Source organism: Oncorhynchus mykiss, chromosome 6, assembly GCF_013265735.2.
Source record: "Oncorhynchus mykiss isolate Arlee chromosome 6, USDA_OmykA_1.1, whole genome shotgun sequence".
Classification (NCBI taxonomy): Eukaryota; Metazoa; Chordata; class Actinopteri; order Salmoniformes; family Salmonidae; genus Oncorhynchus; species Oncorhynchus mykiss.
Genome location: NC_048570.1, coordinates 2,704,792 through 2,726,703, shown reverse-complemented (window position 1 = coordinate 2,726,703; position 21,912 = coordinate 2,704,792). Strand labels below are relative to the sequence as shown.

The 21,912-nt window shown below is 44.0% G+C and overlaps 1 protein-coding gene and 1 long non-coding RNA gene across 4 annotated transcripts in view; both read right to left on the bottom strand.

Annotated features, from left to right (window-relative positions):
* Nucleotides 1-1,772: 1,772 nt before the first annotated feature.
* LOC110516346 lies at nucleotides 1,773-2,939 on the bottom strand. The gene is made up of 2 exons (XR_005051983.1): nucleotides 2,668-2,939; nucleotides 1,773-2,527 (listed from the first exon to the last, which is right to left on the bottom strand). It is a non-coding gene; the product is annotated as an uncharacterized LOC110516346 (long non-coding RNA).
* Nucleotides 2,940-12,403: 9,464 nt separating this feature from the next.
* The window catches only part of pdzd2 (PDZ domain containing 2), a 161,090-nt gene continuing 151,581 nt past the window's right edge, over nucleotides 12,404-21,912 (bottom strand). For 2 of the 3 annotated variants that reach the window (XM_036979212.1, XM_036979214.1), the window contains 3 exons: nucleotides 15,571-15,853; nucleotides 14,878-15,015; nucleotides 12,404-13,304 (listed from right to left, as the gene is read on the bottom strand). In XM_036979212.1, coding sequence (XP_036835107.1) covers nucleotides 13,138-13,304; nucleotides 14,878-15,015; nucleotides 15,571-15,853 — 588 coding nt within the window. In that variant the 3' untranslated portion in view covers nucleotides 12,404-13,137. The remainder of the gene's footprint in view (nucleotides 13,305-14,877; nucleotides 15,016-15,570; nucleotides 15,854-21,912) is intronic. The other variant, XM_036979213.1, reaches the window with a different exon arrangement.

Sequence of the window (21,912 nt, the reverse complement as noted above, 5' to 3'; positions counted from 1 at the left end):
TAACTGTACCCTGTCTGGAGGTATGTGTACAATCAGGGGGTCAACATCTTACAGATCTGGGTCAAATGTCTTTTCTTGAAATCCCCTTTTCTAAGCTCACTTTATTTTCCTAGCGGTATATTTGAAAACATCGATGACATGGAAAAGTTGTCTGGAGTAAGCAAATACAGTATTTGAGTTGCGTTTAAACTTTGTCAGGTTTCCAAAGGTCATATAGATTGTAAACAAATTATTTGCAAACATAGGAGTTAATAAATAACCTCATCATCAGGTCACATGGGTAATCATGTTGCTGAATGGTCCCCTGCCAGTCAGTTTATGACATGGGTTTACTCACTACAGTTGGGAGTTGAGGACAATTTTACTTCCTATTCCAAACCAAAGTCCTCTAACCTCAACAGAAGTGGAAGTTCCTCAGATGAGGAAGGGGAGGACCATCCTCCACAGTTAATTTAATAAAAATCACGTCGCCAAATAACTGATTAAAACACAATATTTTGCGATGAAGGTCTACAGTAGTCTCAACAACACTCTGTAGGGTGGCACCATGGTGTAGCCGTAGGATAACTAACTTCCGTCCTCCTCTGGGTACATTGACTTCAATACAAAACCTAGGAGGCCCATGGTTCTCACCCCCTTCCATAGACTTACACAGTAATTCCGACAACTTCCGAAGGACTTCCTCCAGCCTATCAGAGCTCTTGCAGCATGAACTGACATGAAGCTACAGCTAGACAGCACTGCGTAAACTGTGGTGAGTAGTTGACTCAAAGAGAAAGACAACAGTTGAACAAATTAATGTCTTCCAAAATTTAGGAGAAGCAAGAGAAAGTGTCAGTTTCACTTTCAGTTTTGCTTACTTAGCTAGCCAATGCAGCTAGCTAGTTTAGCCTACTGAAACACCCTGCTCAAACAGAGGGATGCTATATTAGCTAGCTAGCTATAACAGAGGGATGCTATGTTAGCTAGCTGGTTATAACAGAGGGATGATATGTTAGCTAGCTGGCTATAACAGAGGGATGCTATGTTAGCTAGCTGGCTATAACATAGGGATGCTATGTTAGCTAGATGGCTATAACAGAGGGATGCTATGTTAGCTAGATGGCTATAACAGAGGGATGCTATGTTAGCTAGATGGCTATAACAGAGGGATGCTATGTTAGCTAGCTGGCTATAACATAGGGATGCTATGTTAGCTAGATGGCTATAACAGAGGGATGCTATGTTAGCTAGATGGCTATAACAGAGGGATGCTATGTTAGCTAGATGGCTATGACAGAGGGATGCTATGTTAGCTAGCTGGCTATAACATAGGGATGCTATGTTAGCTAGATGGCTATGACAGAGGGATGCTATGTTAGCTAGATGGCTATAACAGAGGGATGCTATGTTAGCTAGATGGCTATGACTTTCCAAAGCAACACTGGAACTCTTCCAAGTCAAGGTAAGCTTTTTGTATTTATTGGCACTGGGGCCTGCTGGTGTAACTGCTTACCGACTGTACACAAACGTTACTGCATGATTGTAGAAAGTTTACTAAAACTAAAACGTTTCTTAAACGGAAGCAAACAGAACAAAACAGGGATAACCGTACTTTAATTCGTCCAATAGAAACTGGTTTGCAACTGTTGGACTAATGATTACACCCTATATCAGCTAGATGCAGTTAAGAGTGTGCAAGGAGGTATTGAATGGCACTGTCTGTCAACAGAAGTACCCAGGTATTTTATGATATAGAGGCCTACTATGGAAAGAAGAACAACATCTGTTGATGACAATAGAAGAAATCAAAACATTTATTGACATTATATTCAAACAAATAAGTAAATCTTAAATCACCAAACAAACTTAAAACAGACAGCATAAAATTATTTTCAAACAATAAGCAAATATTAAATCACCCAACAAACTTGACAGCATAAAATTATTTCCAAACAGATAAGCATAAATCAATCACCAAACAAATTTAAAACAGACAGCATAAAATACCCTGACGATTAGAATCAAACGTTTAATAACAGATTTTTTTTAGTCTCTATTTTAGGCTACTTGTTGGTTTGCTATCCTGTCTCCTCTTTACTCCAAATGTTCTGTGTCGGCTTCCCGGCCCGTTTTCATTTTCCCGGCCTAAATAATCCAATAGGGCGGTGGTATATATCTCTTAGACTATGGACAAATACCCACCAGCGTCCCGGGGCGTAGAAGGCAGTCTCTGTTGAAGGAGCGTCCAGAAAGATACTCCGGTCCGAGAGTAGCCTAGCTCCGGGCATGGGCGTGTGAGGTCCATATTGGCTTTGCGTTATTGTAACAAACTTTTCACATTGCAACGACCGCAACACATTTCCCGTTAAGGCATAATGATCCAATTTCGATCCACTTTACTATCAAAGTCAGCTACTGTATCCATTTCACTTGATTTTCGGATCCGTTGAGATTTTAGCTAGCATATCCGCCAGGATGTATTTCAGGTTGAACAGGTCTCCGATTTTACGCAGATGGTGCGCACATTCCATGATGGCTTTCTGATCTGAAAACCCAGGAGATAAAAGTATTTTTAGCTACATAGCCTACGAAAGATACAGGTGGACAGAGGAAGGCGACATTGACTTGGGAAAATGAGTTCATATGGAGTATAATTAAGAGATAAATCAGTCAAATGTTGCTTACCTTTGTTTGGTACGGTCTCTTTCTGGCTCTCAGTTCTTTTCAGTGAGGATTTTCTTGATTCGAGCTTCATGGCTGCGTTTTGCGGCTTGCTTCTTTTATAGCTGTATAGTTGTTCGTATAGCTTTGAGTAGGCTATAGCTCAGTGTGACTTCTAGACAGCAGTAAGCTAAATCAGAAGTGAGTACAGTTTATCTTGTTGTTGATAGAGATAATAATAGTAAGGAGCCGATCTCTGCCTTTATAGAATGTGGGCGGTCCGGGACACGTTACGGCGGGGATTTCTTCAACGTCACCGTTCTAAATAGCACTTCCCTGTTTCTACAGCCCTGTGTGTGTGTGTGTGTGTGTGTGTGTGTGTGTGTAGGCTACACGATTACCGTTCTCCTAGCAGCAGGATATTATGCTGGCAGTACGAGCGCAGCAAAAACGTTCTACACTTGTAGTACAGCTGTTAATCACAACATTCAAACACCTTTGAATTGAATTTTAAAAAATTGATAATTTTAGACATTTTATTTTTTTATCTTGTATTATTTATAACAGCGTTCCTTTAGAAAGTGTACACGTTGAAAACTATTGAATTTGGATCTATTTAAAATACACTTATTTTAATCAAATACAAATGTATATAATTAGGTTTACTCCATAGAGTCTGCGAAATGTAAATTGGTCTCGTGCTGCCCACCCCGTTGAATACAGAGTACTGATGAGTCCTTGCTCCACCCATTCTATTCACTGTAAATACAATAAATACACTGTATGTGAATTACAGCCCAATAAAGATCATAAAGGACAACAACCACCCGGAGCCACTGCCTGTTCACCCCGCTATCATCCAGAAGTGGAGGTCAGTACAGGTGCATCAAAGCTGGGACAGAGAGAGACTGAAAAACAGCTTCTATCTCAAGGCCATCAGACTGTTGAACAGCCACCACTAACATTGAGTGGCTGCTGCCAACACACTGACTCAACTCCAGCCACTTTAATAATGGAAAAATTGATGTAAGAACTGTATCACTAGCCACTTTAAACAATGCCACGTCTTATAATGTTTACATACCCTACGTTACTCATCTCATATGTATATACTGTACTCGATACCATCTACTGCATCTTGCCTATGCCGTTCTGTACCATCACTCATTCATATATCTTTATGTACATATTCTTTATCCCCTTACACTTGTGTCTATAAGGTAGTAGTTTAGGAATTGTTAGCTAGATTACTTGTTGGTTATTACTGCATTGTCCGAACTAGAAGCACAAGCATTTCGCTACACTCGCATTAACATCTGCTAACCATGTGTATGTGACAAATAAGATTTGATTTGATATATTGGTTTATATTCTATATGCCGGTGTAAAAGTGGGGTTGGCATTATTCTGCATATAAATGACATATTAATTTATAAAGGAAAAGCTATTCTACATTACTCAGCAGGGTCTGTAGAATCTATATATGGTGTTATTTTATGGAGGACTGAGGTCTAAATACCCAGCATGCCTTTCTACTCAACCTACTCCATTGGTCACAATGTAGCCAAGGGAGGTGCGACAACGACGTGATTTTGGGGGTGTGGCAACGCGAGACTAGTCCCAATGGCTTATGGAGAAAATACTATTATTCTATGTTCAAATATAAAAGTGGGGTTGGGCATGCTCAGTAGTGTCTGCAGAATCTATATATGGTGTTATTTTATGGAGGACTGAAGTCTAAATACCCAGCATGCCTTTCTACTCAACCCACGCCATTGGTCCCCAACGCAATACACTGTATTTGAAACACCAAAGACATTTTGTTGGGGGCTGTAGATAAAAGAGAGACCCTATCAACAACACTCAGGTTAAACTACTTTCATTCTGTACAGTCACCACTATCAATTTCATATAATGTTACAGTTTAATTCATGGTCTAACAAACTATGATAAATTCGTTCATTTCAATCAAATAAACCCATTAGTGATGGGCACCATTATGGAAAATCTATATATCAATATGTTGCATTTTTCGATTCGATATTTTGACATTAAAATCGGTTTGTAGAAAATATATTGCGGCTGTGTTGAATGTTCACAGACAACATGCTTGCGGATTGCACATTGGGCCAGGTGTCTTCTGGTAGTACAAACCTACCTAACCAGATAGAATACAATCGAAAGCCCATCCACAGTTGATGGCCCATCAGCAGGCAATAAGTATGCTAAATTTCGTTTTAATGTTCGTTTTTGTTCAAGTATGCTAATCACCCTCTGAATGAAAGTGCTGATCAGGGCGGGATTAATGCAGGGGGCCCAAGAGGAGGCAAAAACAATTACAATGACACATACAACACAATTATAATATTACAATGTAGGAAACAGTTTTTTTTGGAATGTTTAGCAAATGTCTAACAATTCAAACGGCAGCTGCAGCGTAGCCTAGTGGTTAGAGGGTTGGACCAGTAACCGAAAGATCGAATCCCCTGAGCTGACAAGGTACAAATCTGTTGTTCTGCCCCTGAACAAGGCAGTTAACCCACTGTTCCTAGGCCGTAAGAATGTGTTCTTAACTGACTTGCCTAGTTAAATAAAAGTAAAATAAATAAATAAATAAAACAACTGAAATATTACATTTACATAAATATTCAGACTCTTTACTCAGTACTTTGTTGAAGCACATTTGGCAGCGATTACAGCATTGAGTCTTCTTGGGTACGACGCTACAAGCTTGGCACACCTGTATTTGGGGAGTTTCTCCCATTCTTCTCTGCAGATCCTCTCAAGCTCTGTCAGGTTGGATGGGAGTCACATGGAAGCAAACTGAAACATATCAACATCTCAACTTTCCCACAGTAAAGTTTATGAAATGCTGTGCCGTTATGCTTTAATTTAAATGTTATAGGCCTTTTAACTTGCAGGGATGAGCACTCTTTAATGTTTTATAGGCTAACCCTGACTTTCTCAGTCTTCTATTTCTGTCATATTAGCCGCTATCAGTATGGACCGTCAATAGGCCCAATAACAACACATATTAAACGGTCAGATGTACTGTTAGTTCTCTTTAGTTAGCATACATTATCATTCCATATAATTACATTGTTTCATTTAACTTAATTTGCTTTCTCTGTAAACGTCATCACGGTTATGTGGTTGTTGCTGAGGATCATTCATCACAGTTGACAGGCTAATTAAATCGTTACGGAGCGGAGCGCAGACAAAGCCGTAAAGAGTTTGAACCCGACGTAAAGCCGCAATACTTGTCTGTGTCATCACACAGTTCCATGGTTAGGGCAGGCAATAGACGAGGGTATAGCCTGCTATTGTACATTATTCTACCTTTTATAATTCTATAAACACTAAACATTACCATTGGTTTATAAGAACTGAATATGACAATTATCAGAATGAATAAAAACAACTTTAGAACGCAAAGGCTCTCATAACCAGTTTTTTTAATTGATACATACTTCCCTAAACCTAAATAATCCACAAGATCAGAATATTTTTTAAATCTACCAGTTGGTGCTGAAACTGGGGGCAACTCAATATTTGGAAGGGTTTTTCCTAATGTTTTGTATACTCCGTGTATTTAGTCGGCTTTCTTTCATTGATCCCTAATAGCCTGAACCAGTTCTCTACATGTATTCTAGTCTTTCGACGAATTTCTTATTAAAGGTATACCATATTTAAAGGGATGGCTTAAGATACATGTGCTGAAAACGCTATTGAATGAAAACGACATGCAAAAAATCTGTTGGCCAGCAAGTGAGAGGGTTTTTAGCAGTTGATTTAAATGTATTGAGCACGCCCAAGGGAACCACGCATGCAAAGCCTGTTAAGCACCTCCATAAATTGCGTCGGAATACCAACTACTGAGGAAATTACGCACTTCTATGTTGGGAATCGGGCCAGAAGAGCGTTTCGAAACAGAGACGTGCTTCAGAATGCTGTGGGTATTTTAATAAGCTGTTGGAACCGTGTTACTTCTTTAAACGTAAGACATGTCACGTGAATGGCGTGACATCAGGTTCCGTGGTATTTCAGAAGGGAAACTAAACGGAAACCAACTGTGGCTATAATGCCTTTAACTGTAAAACACTTCACGTTAATGGTGTGCTTTAGGATTTCAGAGGAAAAACAAAACCGATGACATCCTTAAAATAAATATGGATAAAGTTGAAACTTCCAAAGCACTCCATACTTTATCATTAAAATGAATTATTTATAAACATTTCCGCTCATCTAAAATGTCTTATTTTTTTATACTGAACAAAAATATAAGAGTTACAGTTCATATAAGGAAATCAGTCAATTGAAATAAATTCATTAGGTCCTAATCTATGGATTTCACATGATTGGGCAGTGGCACAGCCATGGGTGGGCCTGGGAGGCCATGGGCCCACCCACTCTGGAGCTAGGCCCACCCACTGTAGAGCCATGCCCACTCAATCAGAAAGATTTTTCCCCACAAAAGGGCTTTTTTACAGACAGAAATACTCCTCATACCCCCCCCCCCCCCCCCTAATACCATAGAACTAATCCAACTCAGCTTTCAAATACAGTTGTCTTCCAAGGAGTCTCTATGACATGAGTCTCTATGACATGAGTCTCTATGACATGAGTCTCTTTGACATGAGTCTCTATGACACGAGTCTCTATGACATGAGTCTCTATGACATGAGTCTCTTTGACATGAGTCTCTTTGACATGAGTCTCTATGACACGAGTCTCTATGACACAAGTCTCTATGACACGAGTCTCTATGACACGAGTCTCTATGACATGAGTCTCTTTGACATAAGTCTCTTTGACACGAGTCTTTTTGACACAAGTCTCTATGACACAAGTCTCTATGACACGAGTCTCTATGACACGAGTCTCTATGACATGAGTCTCTTTGACATGAGTCTCTATGACATGAGTCTCTATGACATGAGTCTCTATGACATGAGTCTCTTTGACATGAGTCTCTCTGACATGAGTCTCTATGACATGAGTCTCTCTGACATGAGTCTCTTTGACATGAGTCTCTTTGACACAGGTAGGTATCACATTTGGTTAGACAAGGGTGACAGATAATAGGGTGACAGATACAGGGTGACAGATACAGGGTGACAGATAATAGGGTGACGGATACAGGGTGACAGATACAGGGTGACAGATACAGGGTGACGGATACAGGGTGACAGATACAGGGTGACGGATACAGGGTGACAGATACAGGGTGACAGATACAGGGTGACGGATACAGGGTGACGGATACAGGGTGACGGATACAGGGTGACAGATAATAGGGTGACAGATACAGGGTGACGGATACAGAGTGACAGATACAGGGTGACGGATACAGGGTGACGGATACAGGGTGACGGATAATAGGGTGACAGATAATAGGGTGACAGATAATAGGGTGACGGATACAGGGTGACGGATACAGGGTGACGGATACAGGGTGACAGATACAGGGTGACAGATAATAGGGTGACGGATACAGGGTGACGGATACAGGGTGACGGATACAGGGTGACAGATAATAGGGTGACAGATAATAGGGTGACGGATACAGGGTGACGGATACAGGGTGACGGATACAGGGTGACGGATAATAGGGTGACAGATACAGGGTGACGGATACAGGGTGACAGATACAGGGTGACAGATACAGGGTGACGGATACAGGGTGACGGATACAGGGTGACGGATACAGGGTGACGGATACAGGGTGACGGATAATAGGGTGACAGATAATAGGGTGACAGATAATAGGGTGACGGATACAGGGTGACGGATACAGGGTGACGGATACAGGGTGACAGATACAGGGTGACAGATAATAGGGTGACGGATACAGGGTGACGGATACAGGGTGACGGATACAGGGTGACAGATAATAGGGTGACAGATAATAGGGTGACGGATACAGGGTGACGGATACAGGGTGACGGATACAGGGTGACGGATACAGGGTGACGGATAATAGGGTGACAGATACAGGGTGACGGATACAGGGTGACAGATACAGGGTGACGGATACAGGGTGACGGATACAGGGTGACGGATAATAGGGTGACAGATAATAGGGTGACAGATACAGGGTGACAGATACAGGGTGACAGATAATAAGGTGACAGATACAGGGTGACGGATAATAGGGTGACAGATACAGGGTGACAGATACAGGGTGACGGATACAGGGTGACGGATACAGGGTGACGGATACAGGGTGACGGATACAGGGTGACAGATACAGGGTGACGGATACAGGTTGACGGGTACAGGGTGACGGATACAGGGTGACGGATACAGGGTGACGGACAATAGGGTGACAGATAATAGGGTGACAGATACAGGGTGACGGATACAGGGTGACGGATACAGGGTGACAGATACAGGGTGACAGATACAGGGTGACGGATACAGGGTGACGGATACAGGGTGACGGATACAGGGTGACGGATACAGGGTGACGGATACAGGGTGACGGATACAGGGTGACGGACAATAGGGTGACAGATAATAGGGTGACGGATACAGGGTGACGGATACAGGGTGACAGATACAGGGTGACAGATACAGGGTGACGGATACAGGGTGACAGATACAGGGTGACGGATACAGGGTGACGGACAATAGGGTGACAGATAATAGGGTGACAGATACAGGGTGACGGATACAGGGTGACGGATACAGGGTGACAGATACAGGGTGACGGATACAGGGTGACGGATACAGGGTGACAGATACAGGGTGACAGATACAAGGTGACGGATACAGGGTGACGGATAATAGGGTTGGTTCAAATAAGGAGTAAAAGTTTGAAAGGCAAAGCAACGATTTTATAATATTCCTACAATAATAATCACATTTCCAGTGGAAAATAAAACCTGTTTACTGTATTCTGCCGGACAAAGGCTCTATTATCTGATTAATGTAGTATGTCAGGAAAACTCCTGACACAAGAACAAGACAGTTGATCAGAATATATCATGGTGTGTCAGAAATTGCTGTCTAGACAGAAAAAGAACTGAAGTCAGATTTTGCAGTAACAAAGTAAATGTAGTTACGGCGTTTTGCCTTTGGAGGGCAGTATTAAAAGTCTTATTGTACAACAGGGACAGTTGATTAGCAGTACCTTGCCAGTTAGCATTGATGCCAACAGCAAAACGAAACAACATTTCTTTGATGATTGTTATTATTTGCATGTTTGATACGATTCTATATGAACAAGAGGTTATGACTGCATGTTTGTCCTCTTCTAAAATCCAGAGTAAAACTATGAACAGTAGTTATACTAAACTATACAATATACTATACAACCTCTATACAATACTAAACTATACTATACAATTCTAAACTATACTATTTACTGTATATTGATAACGGATGTACAGTGCCTTCAGAAAGTATTCAGACCCCTTGACTTTTTCCACATTTTGTTAGGTTACAACCTTATTCTAAAATTGATTAAATAGTTATTTCCCCCCTCATCAATCTACACACAATACCCATCTACAATCCACAATACCCATCTACACCAATCTACACCACCATCTACACCATCTACACCAATCTACACACATATCCATCTACACACAATACCCATGAAGACAAAGCAAAAACATGTTTTTTTTTTTTTTTCATACTCTTTACTCAGGACTTTGTTGAAGCACCTTTGGCAGCGATTACAGCCTTGAGGCTTCTTGGGTATGATGCTACAAGCTTGGCACACCTATATTTGGGGAATTTCTCCCATTCTTCTCTGCAGATCCTCTCAAGCTCTGTCAGGTAAAATGGGGAGTGTTGCTGAACAGCTATTTTCAGGTCTCTCCAGAGATTTCCGATTGGTTTCAAGTCCGGGCTCTGGCTGGGCCACTCGAGGACATTCAGAGACTTGTCCCAAAGCCACTCCTGCGTTGTCTTGGCTGTGTGCTTAGGGTTGTTGTCCTGTTGGAAGGTGAACCTTCACCCCAGTCTGAGGTCCTGAGTGCTCTGGAGCAGGTTTTCATCAAGGGTCTTTCTGTACTTTGCTCCGTTCATCTTTCCCTTGATCCTGACTAGTCTCCCAGTCCCTGACGCTGAAAAACATCCCCACAGCATGATGCCGCCACCACCATGCTTCACCGTAGGGATGGTGACAGGTTTCCTCCAGACGTAACGCTTGGAATTCAGGCCAAAGAGTTCAAACTTGGTTTCATGAGAACAGAGAATCTGGTTTCTCATGGTCTAAGAGTCTTTAGGTGCCTTTTGGCAAACTCCTCCAAGCAGGCTGTCATGTGCCTTTTACTGAGGAGTGGCTTCCTTCTAGCCACTCTACCATAAAGGCCCGATTAGTGGAATACTGCAGAGATGGTTGTCCTTCTGGAAGGTTCTCCCATCTCCACAGAGGAACTCTGGAGCTCTGTCAGAGTGACCATCGGGTTCTTGGTCATCTCCCTGAACAAGGCCCTTCTCCGCGATTGCTCAGGTTGGCTGGGTTACCAGCTCTAGGAAGAGTCTTGGTGGTTCCAAACTTCTTCCATTTAAGAATGATGAAGGCCACTGTGTTCTTGGGAACCTTAAATTCTGCAGAAATGTTTTGGTACCCTTCCCCAGATCTGTGCCTTGACACAATCCTGTCTCGGAGCTCTACGGACAATTCCTTCAACCTCATGGCTTGGTTTTTGCTCTGACATGCACTGTCAACTGTGGGACCTTATATAGACATGCGTGTGCCTTTCCAAATCATGTCCAATCAATAGAATTTACCACAGGTGGACTCCAATCAAGTTGTAGAAACATCTCAAGGATGATCAATGGAAACAGGATGCACCTGACCTCAATTTCGTGTCTCATAAGGTATTTAAAAAATATTTTTCATCCTGAATTCGCAAAAAAAAATCTAAAAACCTGTTTTCACTTTGTCATTATGGGATATTGTGATGTCATTATGGGGTATTGTGATGTCATTATGGGGTATTGTGATGTCATTATGGGGTATTGTGATGTCATTATGGGGTATTGTGATGTCATTATGGGGTATTGTGATGTCATTATGGGGTATTGTGTGTAGATTTCTGAGGATTTTAAAAATGTATTTAATCCATTTTAGAATATGGCTGTAACATAACAAAATGTGGGGGGGGGAAATCAAGGGGTCTGAATACTTTCCAAATGCACTGTAATCCTGCACAGTACAGTACAGCACCACCGCCTGAGTAGGTCAGCCATATTAAAAACATCATCACGAGGTGACGTCATAGAAAAGTAAAACAAGTGAAACAAGTGAAAGTCTCTCTTGTCCAAGACGCTTCTGTCGTTCCATGGTCTGGTTTTGGCACGCTGTATGACATAGATCCATCCCAGACCAAATTATCTCTGGGGGGGGGGGGGGGGGGAGAGAATAACCCTGCAATGTTAGCCCAACATGTCTGTCTGCCTCCTTCGAATATGTAAAAAAAAAAATTGGGACATTTCTCCATTGTAGTTAGGTCACCTTGGAGTTGTGTAAGATATGTCTGTGTAGTACATCAGCCATACTGAAATCCCGTGTTTAACCCTGTATGTTTATCCATTGTAAGTCAACCAAGCTGACATATTCATTCTATGGGTGTCGGGTTACACGTCAACCAGACTGAAGTATTCATTCTAGGGGTGTCAGGTTACACGTCAACCAGACTGACTCATGAGTTCTATGGGTGTCAGGTTACACGTTAACCAGACTGACGTATTCATTCTAGGGGTGTCAGGTTACACGTCAACCAGACTGAAATATTCATTCTAGGGGTGTCAGGTTACACGTCAACCAGACTGACTCATGAGTTCTATGGGTGTCAGGTTACACGTCAACCAGACTGACGTATTCATTCTAGGGGTGTCAGGTTACACGTCAACCAGACTGACTCATGAGTTCTATGGGTGTCAGGTTACACGTCAACTAGACTGACTCATGAGTTCTATGGGTGTCAGGTTACACGTCAACCAGACTGACTCATGAGTTCTATGGGTGTCAGGTTACACGTCAACCAGACTGAAGTATTCATTCTAGGGGTGTCAGGTTACACGTCAACCAGACTGACATATTCATTCTATGGGTGTCAGGTTACACGTCAACCAGACTGACACATGCGTTCTATGGGTGTCAGGTTACACGTCAACCAGACTGACACATGAGTTCTATGGGTGTCAGGTTACACGTCAACCAGACTGACATATTCATTCTATGGGTGTCAGGTTACACGTCAACCAGACTGACACATGAGTTCTATGGGTGTCAGGTTACACGTCAACCAGACTGACACATGAGTTCTATGGGTGTCAGGTTACACGTCAACCAGACTGACACATGAGTTCTATGGGTGTCAGGTTACACGTCAACCAGACTGACGTATTCATTCTAGGGGTGTCAGGTTACACGTCAACCAGACTGACACATGAGTTCTATGGGTGTCAGGTTACACGTCAACCAGACTGACACATGAGTTCTTTGTATGTCCAGTCGCTATGTCTGTTGAGTCATACAGAGGTCCGTTGTTTCCTGATGACAAGCTGCACGGGGCCTTTGCTGACAGTCTTGATAATGTTCCAGGCGTCGTAATGCATGAGGCCCTGCAGCGAGCTCCCGTTCACCTCCAGTACCTCATCCCCCACGTCCACCACCCGCGACAGCTCCGCAGCACCACCTAGAGGATGGGAGGAGAACATGGTTAGTCAAAATAATAAGCCAATATAAGGGGTAATACTGTACATGCTTATGACAAGTCTTATAATGTATTATAACGTTATCATAATACTGGTTGGCTTTAAAGGGATACTTTAGGACTTTGGCTACTTCCCCAGAGTCAGATGAACTAATGGATACTTCCCCAGAGTCAGATGAACTAATGGATACTTCCCCAGAGTCAGATGAACTAATGGATACTTCCCCAGAGTCAGATGAACTAATGGATACTTCCCCAGAGTCAGATGAACTAATGGATACTTCCCCAGAGTCAGATGAACTAATGGTTACTTCTCCAGAGTCAGATGAACTAATGGATACTTCCCCAGAGTCAGATTAACTAATGGATACTTCCCCAGAGTTAGATGAACTAATGGATACTTCCCCAGAGTCAGATGAACTAATGAACTAATGGATACTTCCCCAGAGTCAGATGAACTAATGGATACTTCCCCAGAGTCAGATGAACTAATGGTTACTTCCCCAGAGTCAGATGATCTAATGAACAAAATGGATACTTCCCCAGAGTCAGATGAACTAATGGATACTTCCCCATAGTCAGATGAACTAATGGATACTTCCCCAGAGTCAGATGAACTAATGGATACTTCCCCAGAGTCAGATGAACTAATGGATACTTCCCCAGAGTCAGATGAACTAATGGATACTTCCCCAGAGTCAGATGAACTAATGGATACTTCCCCAGAGTCAGATGAACTAATGGATACTTCCCCAGAGTCAGATGAACTAATGGATACTTCATTAATTCATCTGACTCTGGGGAAGTATCCATTAGTTCATTAGTTCATCTGACTATGGGGAAGTATCCATTAGTTCATCTGACTCTGGGGAAGTATCCATTAGTTCATCTGACTCTGGGGAAGTATCCATTAGATCATCTGACTCTGGGGAAGTATCCATTAGTTCATCTGACTCTGGGGAAGTATCCATTAGTTCATCTGACTCTGGGGAAGTATCCATTAGTTCATTAGATCATCTGACTCTGGGGAAGTATCCATTAGTTCATTAGTTCATCTGACTCTGGGGAAGTATCCATTAGTTCATTAGTTCATCTGACTCTGGGGAAGTATCCATTAGTTCATCTGACTCTGGGGAAGTATCCATTAGTTCATTAGATCATCTGACTCTGGGGAAGTATCCATTAGTTCATTAGTTCATCTGACTCTGGGGAAGTATCCATTAGTTCATCTGACTCTGGGGAAGTATCCATTAGATCATCTGACTCTGGGGAAGTATCCATTAGATCATCTGACATATGAAACCCTGTTGTAATAGATACTGCATGTGATTTTCCTTGACTTGCACTGCCTCTCCTCGTTGTGATGTCTGTGTTGGCAGACAAACTTACTGACCCAGCCTGTTCTGACAAGCACGCTGGTCACTGGCGACATCTGGTGAACATGTACTGACACTGACTCAGCCCACAAGCCCAGTCAGGAAGAAACTTACTGCCTAGACCAGAGTTTCCTGACTCGGTCCTGAGGGTGTGTGTGTGTGTGTGTGTGTGCGCTGACCTTTGAAGACTCGTTTGACGTTGAGGGGGCGGTCTCCATGCGCCGAGGCTTTGCCCCCCTCCAGACTGAAGCCCAGACCAGCTGATGTCTTCAGGAGCTGTATCCTCAGAGCCCCGTCAGGACCCATTTCCACCACTACTGGAAAAAACACACACACACACACACACACACACACACACACACACACACACACACACACACACACACACACACACACACCAGTCAACAATGGAATGAGTAGGTTGTGTCCAAACCGTTTGACTGGTACTGTCTGTCTGTCTGTCTGTCTGTCTGTCTGTCTGTCTGTGTGTCTGTCTCTGTGCTTAACACCTTCTGTCTGTCTGTCTGTCTGTCTGTCTGTCTGTCTGTCTGTCTGTCTGTCTGTCTGTCTGTCTGTCTGTCTGTTTCTGTGCTTAACACCTTCTGTCTGTCTGTCTGTCTGTCTGTCTGTCTGTCTGTCTGTCTGTCTGTCTGTGTCTGTCTGTCTGTCTGTCTGTCTGTCTGTCTGTCTGTCTGTCTGTTTCTGTGCTTAACACCTTCTGTCTGTCTGTCTGTCTGTCTGTCTGTCTGTCTGTCTGTCTGTCTGTCTGTCTGTCTGTCTGTCTGTCTGTGTCTGTCTGTCTGTCTGTCTGTCTGTCTGTCCCTCCCAGTCATGTACAGTATCTTATATGTCTCCCTCCCTCCCTCCCATACCTGGTCTAGCTGTCTCAGGCCCGTTGTCTCTGCACCCTGGGAAGTAGCTTTGCCCTGTGCGGTGGTACAGGTCACTGTGTCTTGGGGACATGTGTCCTTCACTGTCCTTCCCCCTGCGAAGGACCACCAGGGCCTGAGAGGACAGTCTAGCCTGGTGGAGACAGGACAGGGCTTCTCCGTGGGACGTCCCCTCCAAGCTGCTGCCGTTGATGGACAGGACGCTGTCCCCCTGCTGAATGGTACCTTCCAGGCCAGCTAGCCCTTTGGAGAAGACACGATGGACCTGGCCAGTGGGTGGAGTTAAAATTAAACATTTTGTTTGCAGGGCCTTAGTGAAAGTCTACACAGCTCTTATACAGTCTTCACAGTCTGTCAACGTAGGCACCTCTCTCTCTCAAAGGGAGAGCCAGGTAGAGCTACAGCGTGGGCACCTCTCTCTCTCAAAGGGAGAGCCAGGTAGAGCTACAGCGTGGGCAGCTCTCTCTCTCTCTCTCGCTCTCTCTCTCTCTCTCTGGGAGAGCCAGGTAGAGCTACAGCATGGGCACCTCTCTCTCTCTTTCAGGGAGAGCCAGGTAGAACTACATCATGGGCATCTCTCTCTCAGGGAGAGCCAGGTAGAGCTACTGCGTGGGCAGCTCTCTCTCACTCTCTCTCTCTCTCTCTCTCTCTCTCTCTCTCTCTCTCTCAGGGAGAGCCAGGTAGAGCTACAGCATGGGCACCTCTCTCTCTCTTTCAGGGAGAGCCAGGTAGAACTACATCATGGGCATCTCTCTCTCAGGGAGAGCCAGGTAGAGCTACTGCGTGGGCAGCTCTCTCTCTCTCTCTCTCTCTCTCTCTCTCTCTCTCTCTCTCTCTCTCAGGGAGAGCCAGGTAGAGCTACAGCGAGCCACTTCCACTAAGTATTAACTCTGGGGTGTGAAGAGTATACGCAATCAAGAAATCATATTTTTTGTGTGTTTTTTATTCATTTAGAACATATTCTATACTTAAAAAAAAAAAAGTTTTAACCTGTCTCCTCCCCTTCATCGACACTGATTGGAGTGGATTTAACCAGTCTCCTCCCCTTCATCGACACTGATTGGAGTGGATTTAACCAGTCTCCTCCCCTTCATCTACACTGATTGGAGTGGATTTAACCAGTCTCCTCCCCTTCATCTACACTGATTGGAGTGGATTTAACCTGTCTCCTCCCCTTCATCGACACTGATTGGAGTGGATTTAACCAGTCTCCTCCCCTTCATCTACACTGATTGGAAGTGGATTTAACCAGTCTCCTCCCCTTCATCTACACTGATTGGAGTGGATTTAACCTGTCTCCTCCCCTTCATCTACACTGATTGGAGTGGATTTAACCAGTCTCCTCCCCTTCATCTACACTGATTGGAGTGGATTTAACCAGTCTCCTCCCCTTCATCTACACTGATTGGAGTGGATTTAACCTGTCTCCTCCCCTTCATCGACACTGATTGGAGTGGATTTAACCAGGTCTCCTCCCCTTCATCTACACTGATTGGAGTGGATTTAACCCGTCTCCTCCCCTTCATCTACACTGATTGGAGTGGATTTAACCTGTCTCCTCCCCTTCATCTACACTGATTGGAGTGGATTTAACCCGTCTCCCCCCCTTCATCTACACTGATTGGAGTGGATTTAACCTGTCTCCTCCCCTTCATCGACACTGATTGGTGTGGATTTAACCAGTCTCCTCCCCTTCATCTACACTGATTGGAGTGGATTTAACCTGTCTCCTCCCCTTCAACTACACTGATTGGAGTGGATTTAACCTGTCTCCTCCCCTTCATCTACACTGATTGGAGTGGATTTAACCTGTCTCCTCCCCTTCATCGACACTGATTGGTGTGGATTTAACCAGTCTCCTCCCCTTCATCTACACTGATTGGAGTGGATTTAACCTGTCTCCTCCCCTTCAACTACACTGATTGGAGTGGATTTAACCTGTCTCCTCCCCTTCATCTACACTGATTGGAGTGGATTTAACCTGTCTCCTCCCCTTCATCGACACTGATTGGTGTGGATTTAACCAGTCTCCTCCCCTTCATCTACACTGATTGGAGTGGATTTAACCTGTCTCCCCCCCTTCATCTACACTGATTGGAGTGGATTTAACCCGTCTCCCCCCCTTCATCTACACTGATTGGAGTGGATTTAACCTGTCTCCTCCCCTTCATCGACACTGATTGGTGTGGATTTAACCAGTCTCCTCCCCTTCATCTACACTGATTGGAGTGGATTTAACCTGTCTCCTCCCCTTCAACTACACTGATTGGAGTGGATTTAACCTGTCTCCTCCCCTTCATCTACACTGATTGGAGTGGATTTAACCCGTCTCCTCCCCTTCATCTACACTGATTGGAGTGGATTTAACCTGTCTCCTCCCCTTCATCTACACTGATTGGAGTGGATTTAACCCGTCTCCCCCCCTTCATCTACACTGATTGGAGTGGATTTAACCTGTCTCCTCCCCTTCATCGACACTGATTGGTGTGGATTTAACCAGTCTCCTCCCCTTCATCTACACTGATTGGAGTGGATTTAACCTGTCTCCTCCCCTTCATCGACACTGATTGGAGTGGATTTAACCTGTCTCCTCCCCTTCATCGACACTGATTGGTGTGGATTTAACCAGTCTCCTCCCCTTCATCTACACTGATTGGAGTGGATTTAACCTGTCTCCTCCCCTTCAACTACACTGATTGGAGTGGATTTAACCTGTCTCCTCCCCTTCATCTACACTGATTGGAGTGGATTTAACCTGTCTCCTCCCCTTCATCGACACTGATTGGTGTGGATTTAACCAGTCTCCTCCCCTTCATCTACACTGATTGGAGTGGATTTAACCTGTCTCCTCCCCTTCAACTACACTGATTGGAGTGGATTTAACCTGTCTCCTCCCCTTCATCTACACTGATTGGAGTGGATTTAACCTGTCTCCTCCCCTTCATCGACACTGATTGGTGTGGATTTAACCAGTCTCCTCCCCTTCATCTACACTGATTGGAGTGGATTTAACCTGTCTCCCCCCCTTCATCTACACTGATTGGAGTGGATTTAACCCGTCTCCCCCCCTTCATCTACACTGATTGGAGTGGATTTAACCTGTCTCCTCCCCTTCATCGACACTGATTGGTGTGGATTTAACCAGTCTCCTCCCCTTCATCTACACTGATTGGAGTGGATTTAACCTGTCTCCTCCCCTTCAACTACACTGATTGGAGTGGATTTAACCTGTCTCCTCCCCTTCATCTACACTGATTGGAGTGGATTTAACCCGTCTCCTCCCCTTCATCTACACTGATTGGAGTGGATTTAACCTGTCTCCTCCCCTTCATCTACACTGATTGGAGTGGATTTAACCCGTCTCCCCCCCTTCATCTACACTGATTGGAGTGGATTTAACCTGTCTCCTCCCCTTCATCGACACTGATTGGTGTGGATTTAACCAGTCTCCTCCCCTTCATCTACACTGATTGGAGTGGATTTAACCTGTCTCCTCCCCTTCATCGACACTGATTGGAGTGGATTTAACCAGGTCTCCTCCCCTTCATCTACACTGATTGGAGTGGATTTAACCCGTCTCCTCCCCTTCATCTACACTGATTGGAGTGGATTTAACCTGTCTCCTCCCCTTCATCTACACTGATTGGAGTGGATTTAACCCGTCTCCCCCCCTTCATCTACACTGATTGGAGTGGATTTAACCTGTCTCCTCCCCTTCATCGACACTGATTGGTGTGGATTTAACCTGTCTCCTCCCCTTCATCTACACTGATTGGAGTGGATTTAACCCGTCTCCCCCCCTTCATCTACACTGATTGGAGTGGATTTAACCTGTCTCCTCCCCTTCATCGACACTGATTGGAGTGGATTTAACCAGTCTCCTCCCCTTCATCTACACTGATTGGAGTGGATTTAACCAGGTCTCCTCCCCTTCATCTACACTGATTGGAGTGGATTTAACCCGTCTCCTCCCCTTCATCTACACTGATTGGAGTGGATTTAACCTGTCTCCTCCCCTTCATCTACACTGATTGGAGTGGATTTAACCCGTCTCCCCCCCTTCATCTACACTGATTGGAGTGGATTTAACCTGTCTCCTCCCCTTCATCGACACTGATTGGTGTGGATTTAACCAGTCTCCTCCCCTTCATCTACACTGATTGGAGTGGATTTAACCTGTCTCCTCCCCTTCAACTACACTGATTGGAGTGGATTTAACCTGTCTCCTCCCCTTCATCTACACTGATTGGAGTGGATTTAACCTGTCTCCTCCCCTTCATCGACACTGATTGGTGTGGATTTAACCAGTCTCCTCCCCTTCATCTACACTGATTGGAGTGGATTTAACCTGTCTCCTCCCCTTCAACTACACTGATTGGAGTGGATTTAACCTGTCTCCTCCCCTTCATCTACACTGATTGGAGTGGATTTAACCTGTCTCCTCCCCTTCATCTACACTGATTGGAGTGGATTTAACCTGTCTCCTCCCCTTCATCGACACTGATTGGTGTGGATTTAACCAGTCTCCTCCCCTTCATCTACACTGATTGGAGTGGATTTAACCTGTCTCCCCCCCTTCATCTACACTGATTGGAGTGGATTTAACCCGTCTCCCCCCCTTCATCTACACTGATTGGAGTGGATTTAACCTGTCTCCTCCCCTTCATCGACACTGATTGGTGTGGATTTAACCAGTCTCCTCCCCTTCATCTACACTGATTGGAGTGGATTTAACCTGTCTCCTCCCCTTCAACTACACTGATTGGAGTGGATTTAACCTGTCTCCTCCCCTTCATCTACACTGATTGGAGTGGATTTAACCCGTCTCCTCCCCTTCATCTACACTGATTGGAGTGGATTTAACCTGTCTCCTCCCCTTCATCTACACTGATTGGAGTGGATTTAACCCGTCTCCCCCCCTTCATCTACACTGATTGGAGTGGATTTAACCTGTCTCCTCCCCTTCATCGACACTGATTGGTGTGGATTTAACCAGTCTCCTCCCCTTCATCTACACTGATTGGAGTGGATTTAACCTGTCTCCTCCCCTTCAACTACACTGATTGGAGTGGATTTAACCTGTCTCCTCCCCTTCATCTACACTGATTGGAGTGGATTTAACCCGTCTCCTCCCCTTCATCTACACTGATTGGAGTGGATTTAACCTGTCTCCTCCCCTTCATCGACACTGATTGGTGTGGATTTAACCAGTCTCCTCCCCTTCATCTACACTGATTGGAGTGGATTTAACCTGTCTCCTCCCCTTCAACTACACTGATTGGAGTGGATTTAACCTGTCTCCTCCCCTTCATCTACACTGATTGGAGTGGATTTAACCTGTCTCCTCCCCTTCATCTACACTGATTGGAGTGGATTTAACCTGTCTCCTCCCCTTCATCTACACTGATTGGAGTGGATTTAACCTGTCTCCTCCCCTTCATCTACACTGATTGGAGTGGATTTAACCTGTCTCCTCCCCTTCATCTATACTGATTGAAGTGGATTTAAAAAGTGACATCAATAAGGGATCATAGCTTTCACCTGGACTCACCTGGTCAGTCTATGTCATGGAAAGAGCAGGTGTTCCTAATGTTTTGTAAACTCAGTGTAGAACCAGTACACAAGGAGGGCGAACCCGTTTGGGTGATTTCTAGCATATCATCAAAATAAATCAACCACAGCACATTTGTCAGCAGTGTTTACTTGGTTGAGGTCTGATACCACACCCTCATAGGGTAATTTCCCCCTCTTAATCATATCACAATCAACTTTTACCAGTTAAATGTAAACACAAATATACTTTTTTTGTAATAAACATTTTCTAAAATATGTTATGCAAACATGCAAATGAGGTTATATATCATAAAATACGTGTATTATTGCATTTAATGCAAATCATTTTTATTTTCAGGACACTGGATGATGTCAGTTGAAGTATTTTGATTGAAAATACTTTTAAAAATCTTTCTACCTGTATAATACTAAAACACACGTCCGTAAAATACATTTATGGTGCATTTTTCCAAAGAAAAACTATTTAGAGATACATTTTTTGTTGTTGTTCCTAAGTACAATTTAACCATGAGCTCTAGACTAGACTGTGCAGATACGGGCCTGTGCAGCAGCCTGGATGTTTGACGTCCCCTGGATGTTTGACGTCCCCTGGATGTTTGGCGTCCCCTGGATGTTTGACGTCCCTGGAACGTCCCTGGGATGTTTGAAGTCCCTGGATGTTTGACGTCCCCTGGATGTTTGACGTCCCTGGAACGTCCCTGGGATGTTTGAAGTCCCTGGATGTTTGACGTCCCTGAATGTTTGACGTCC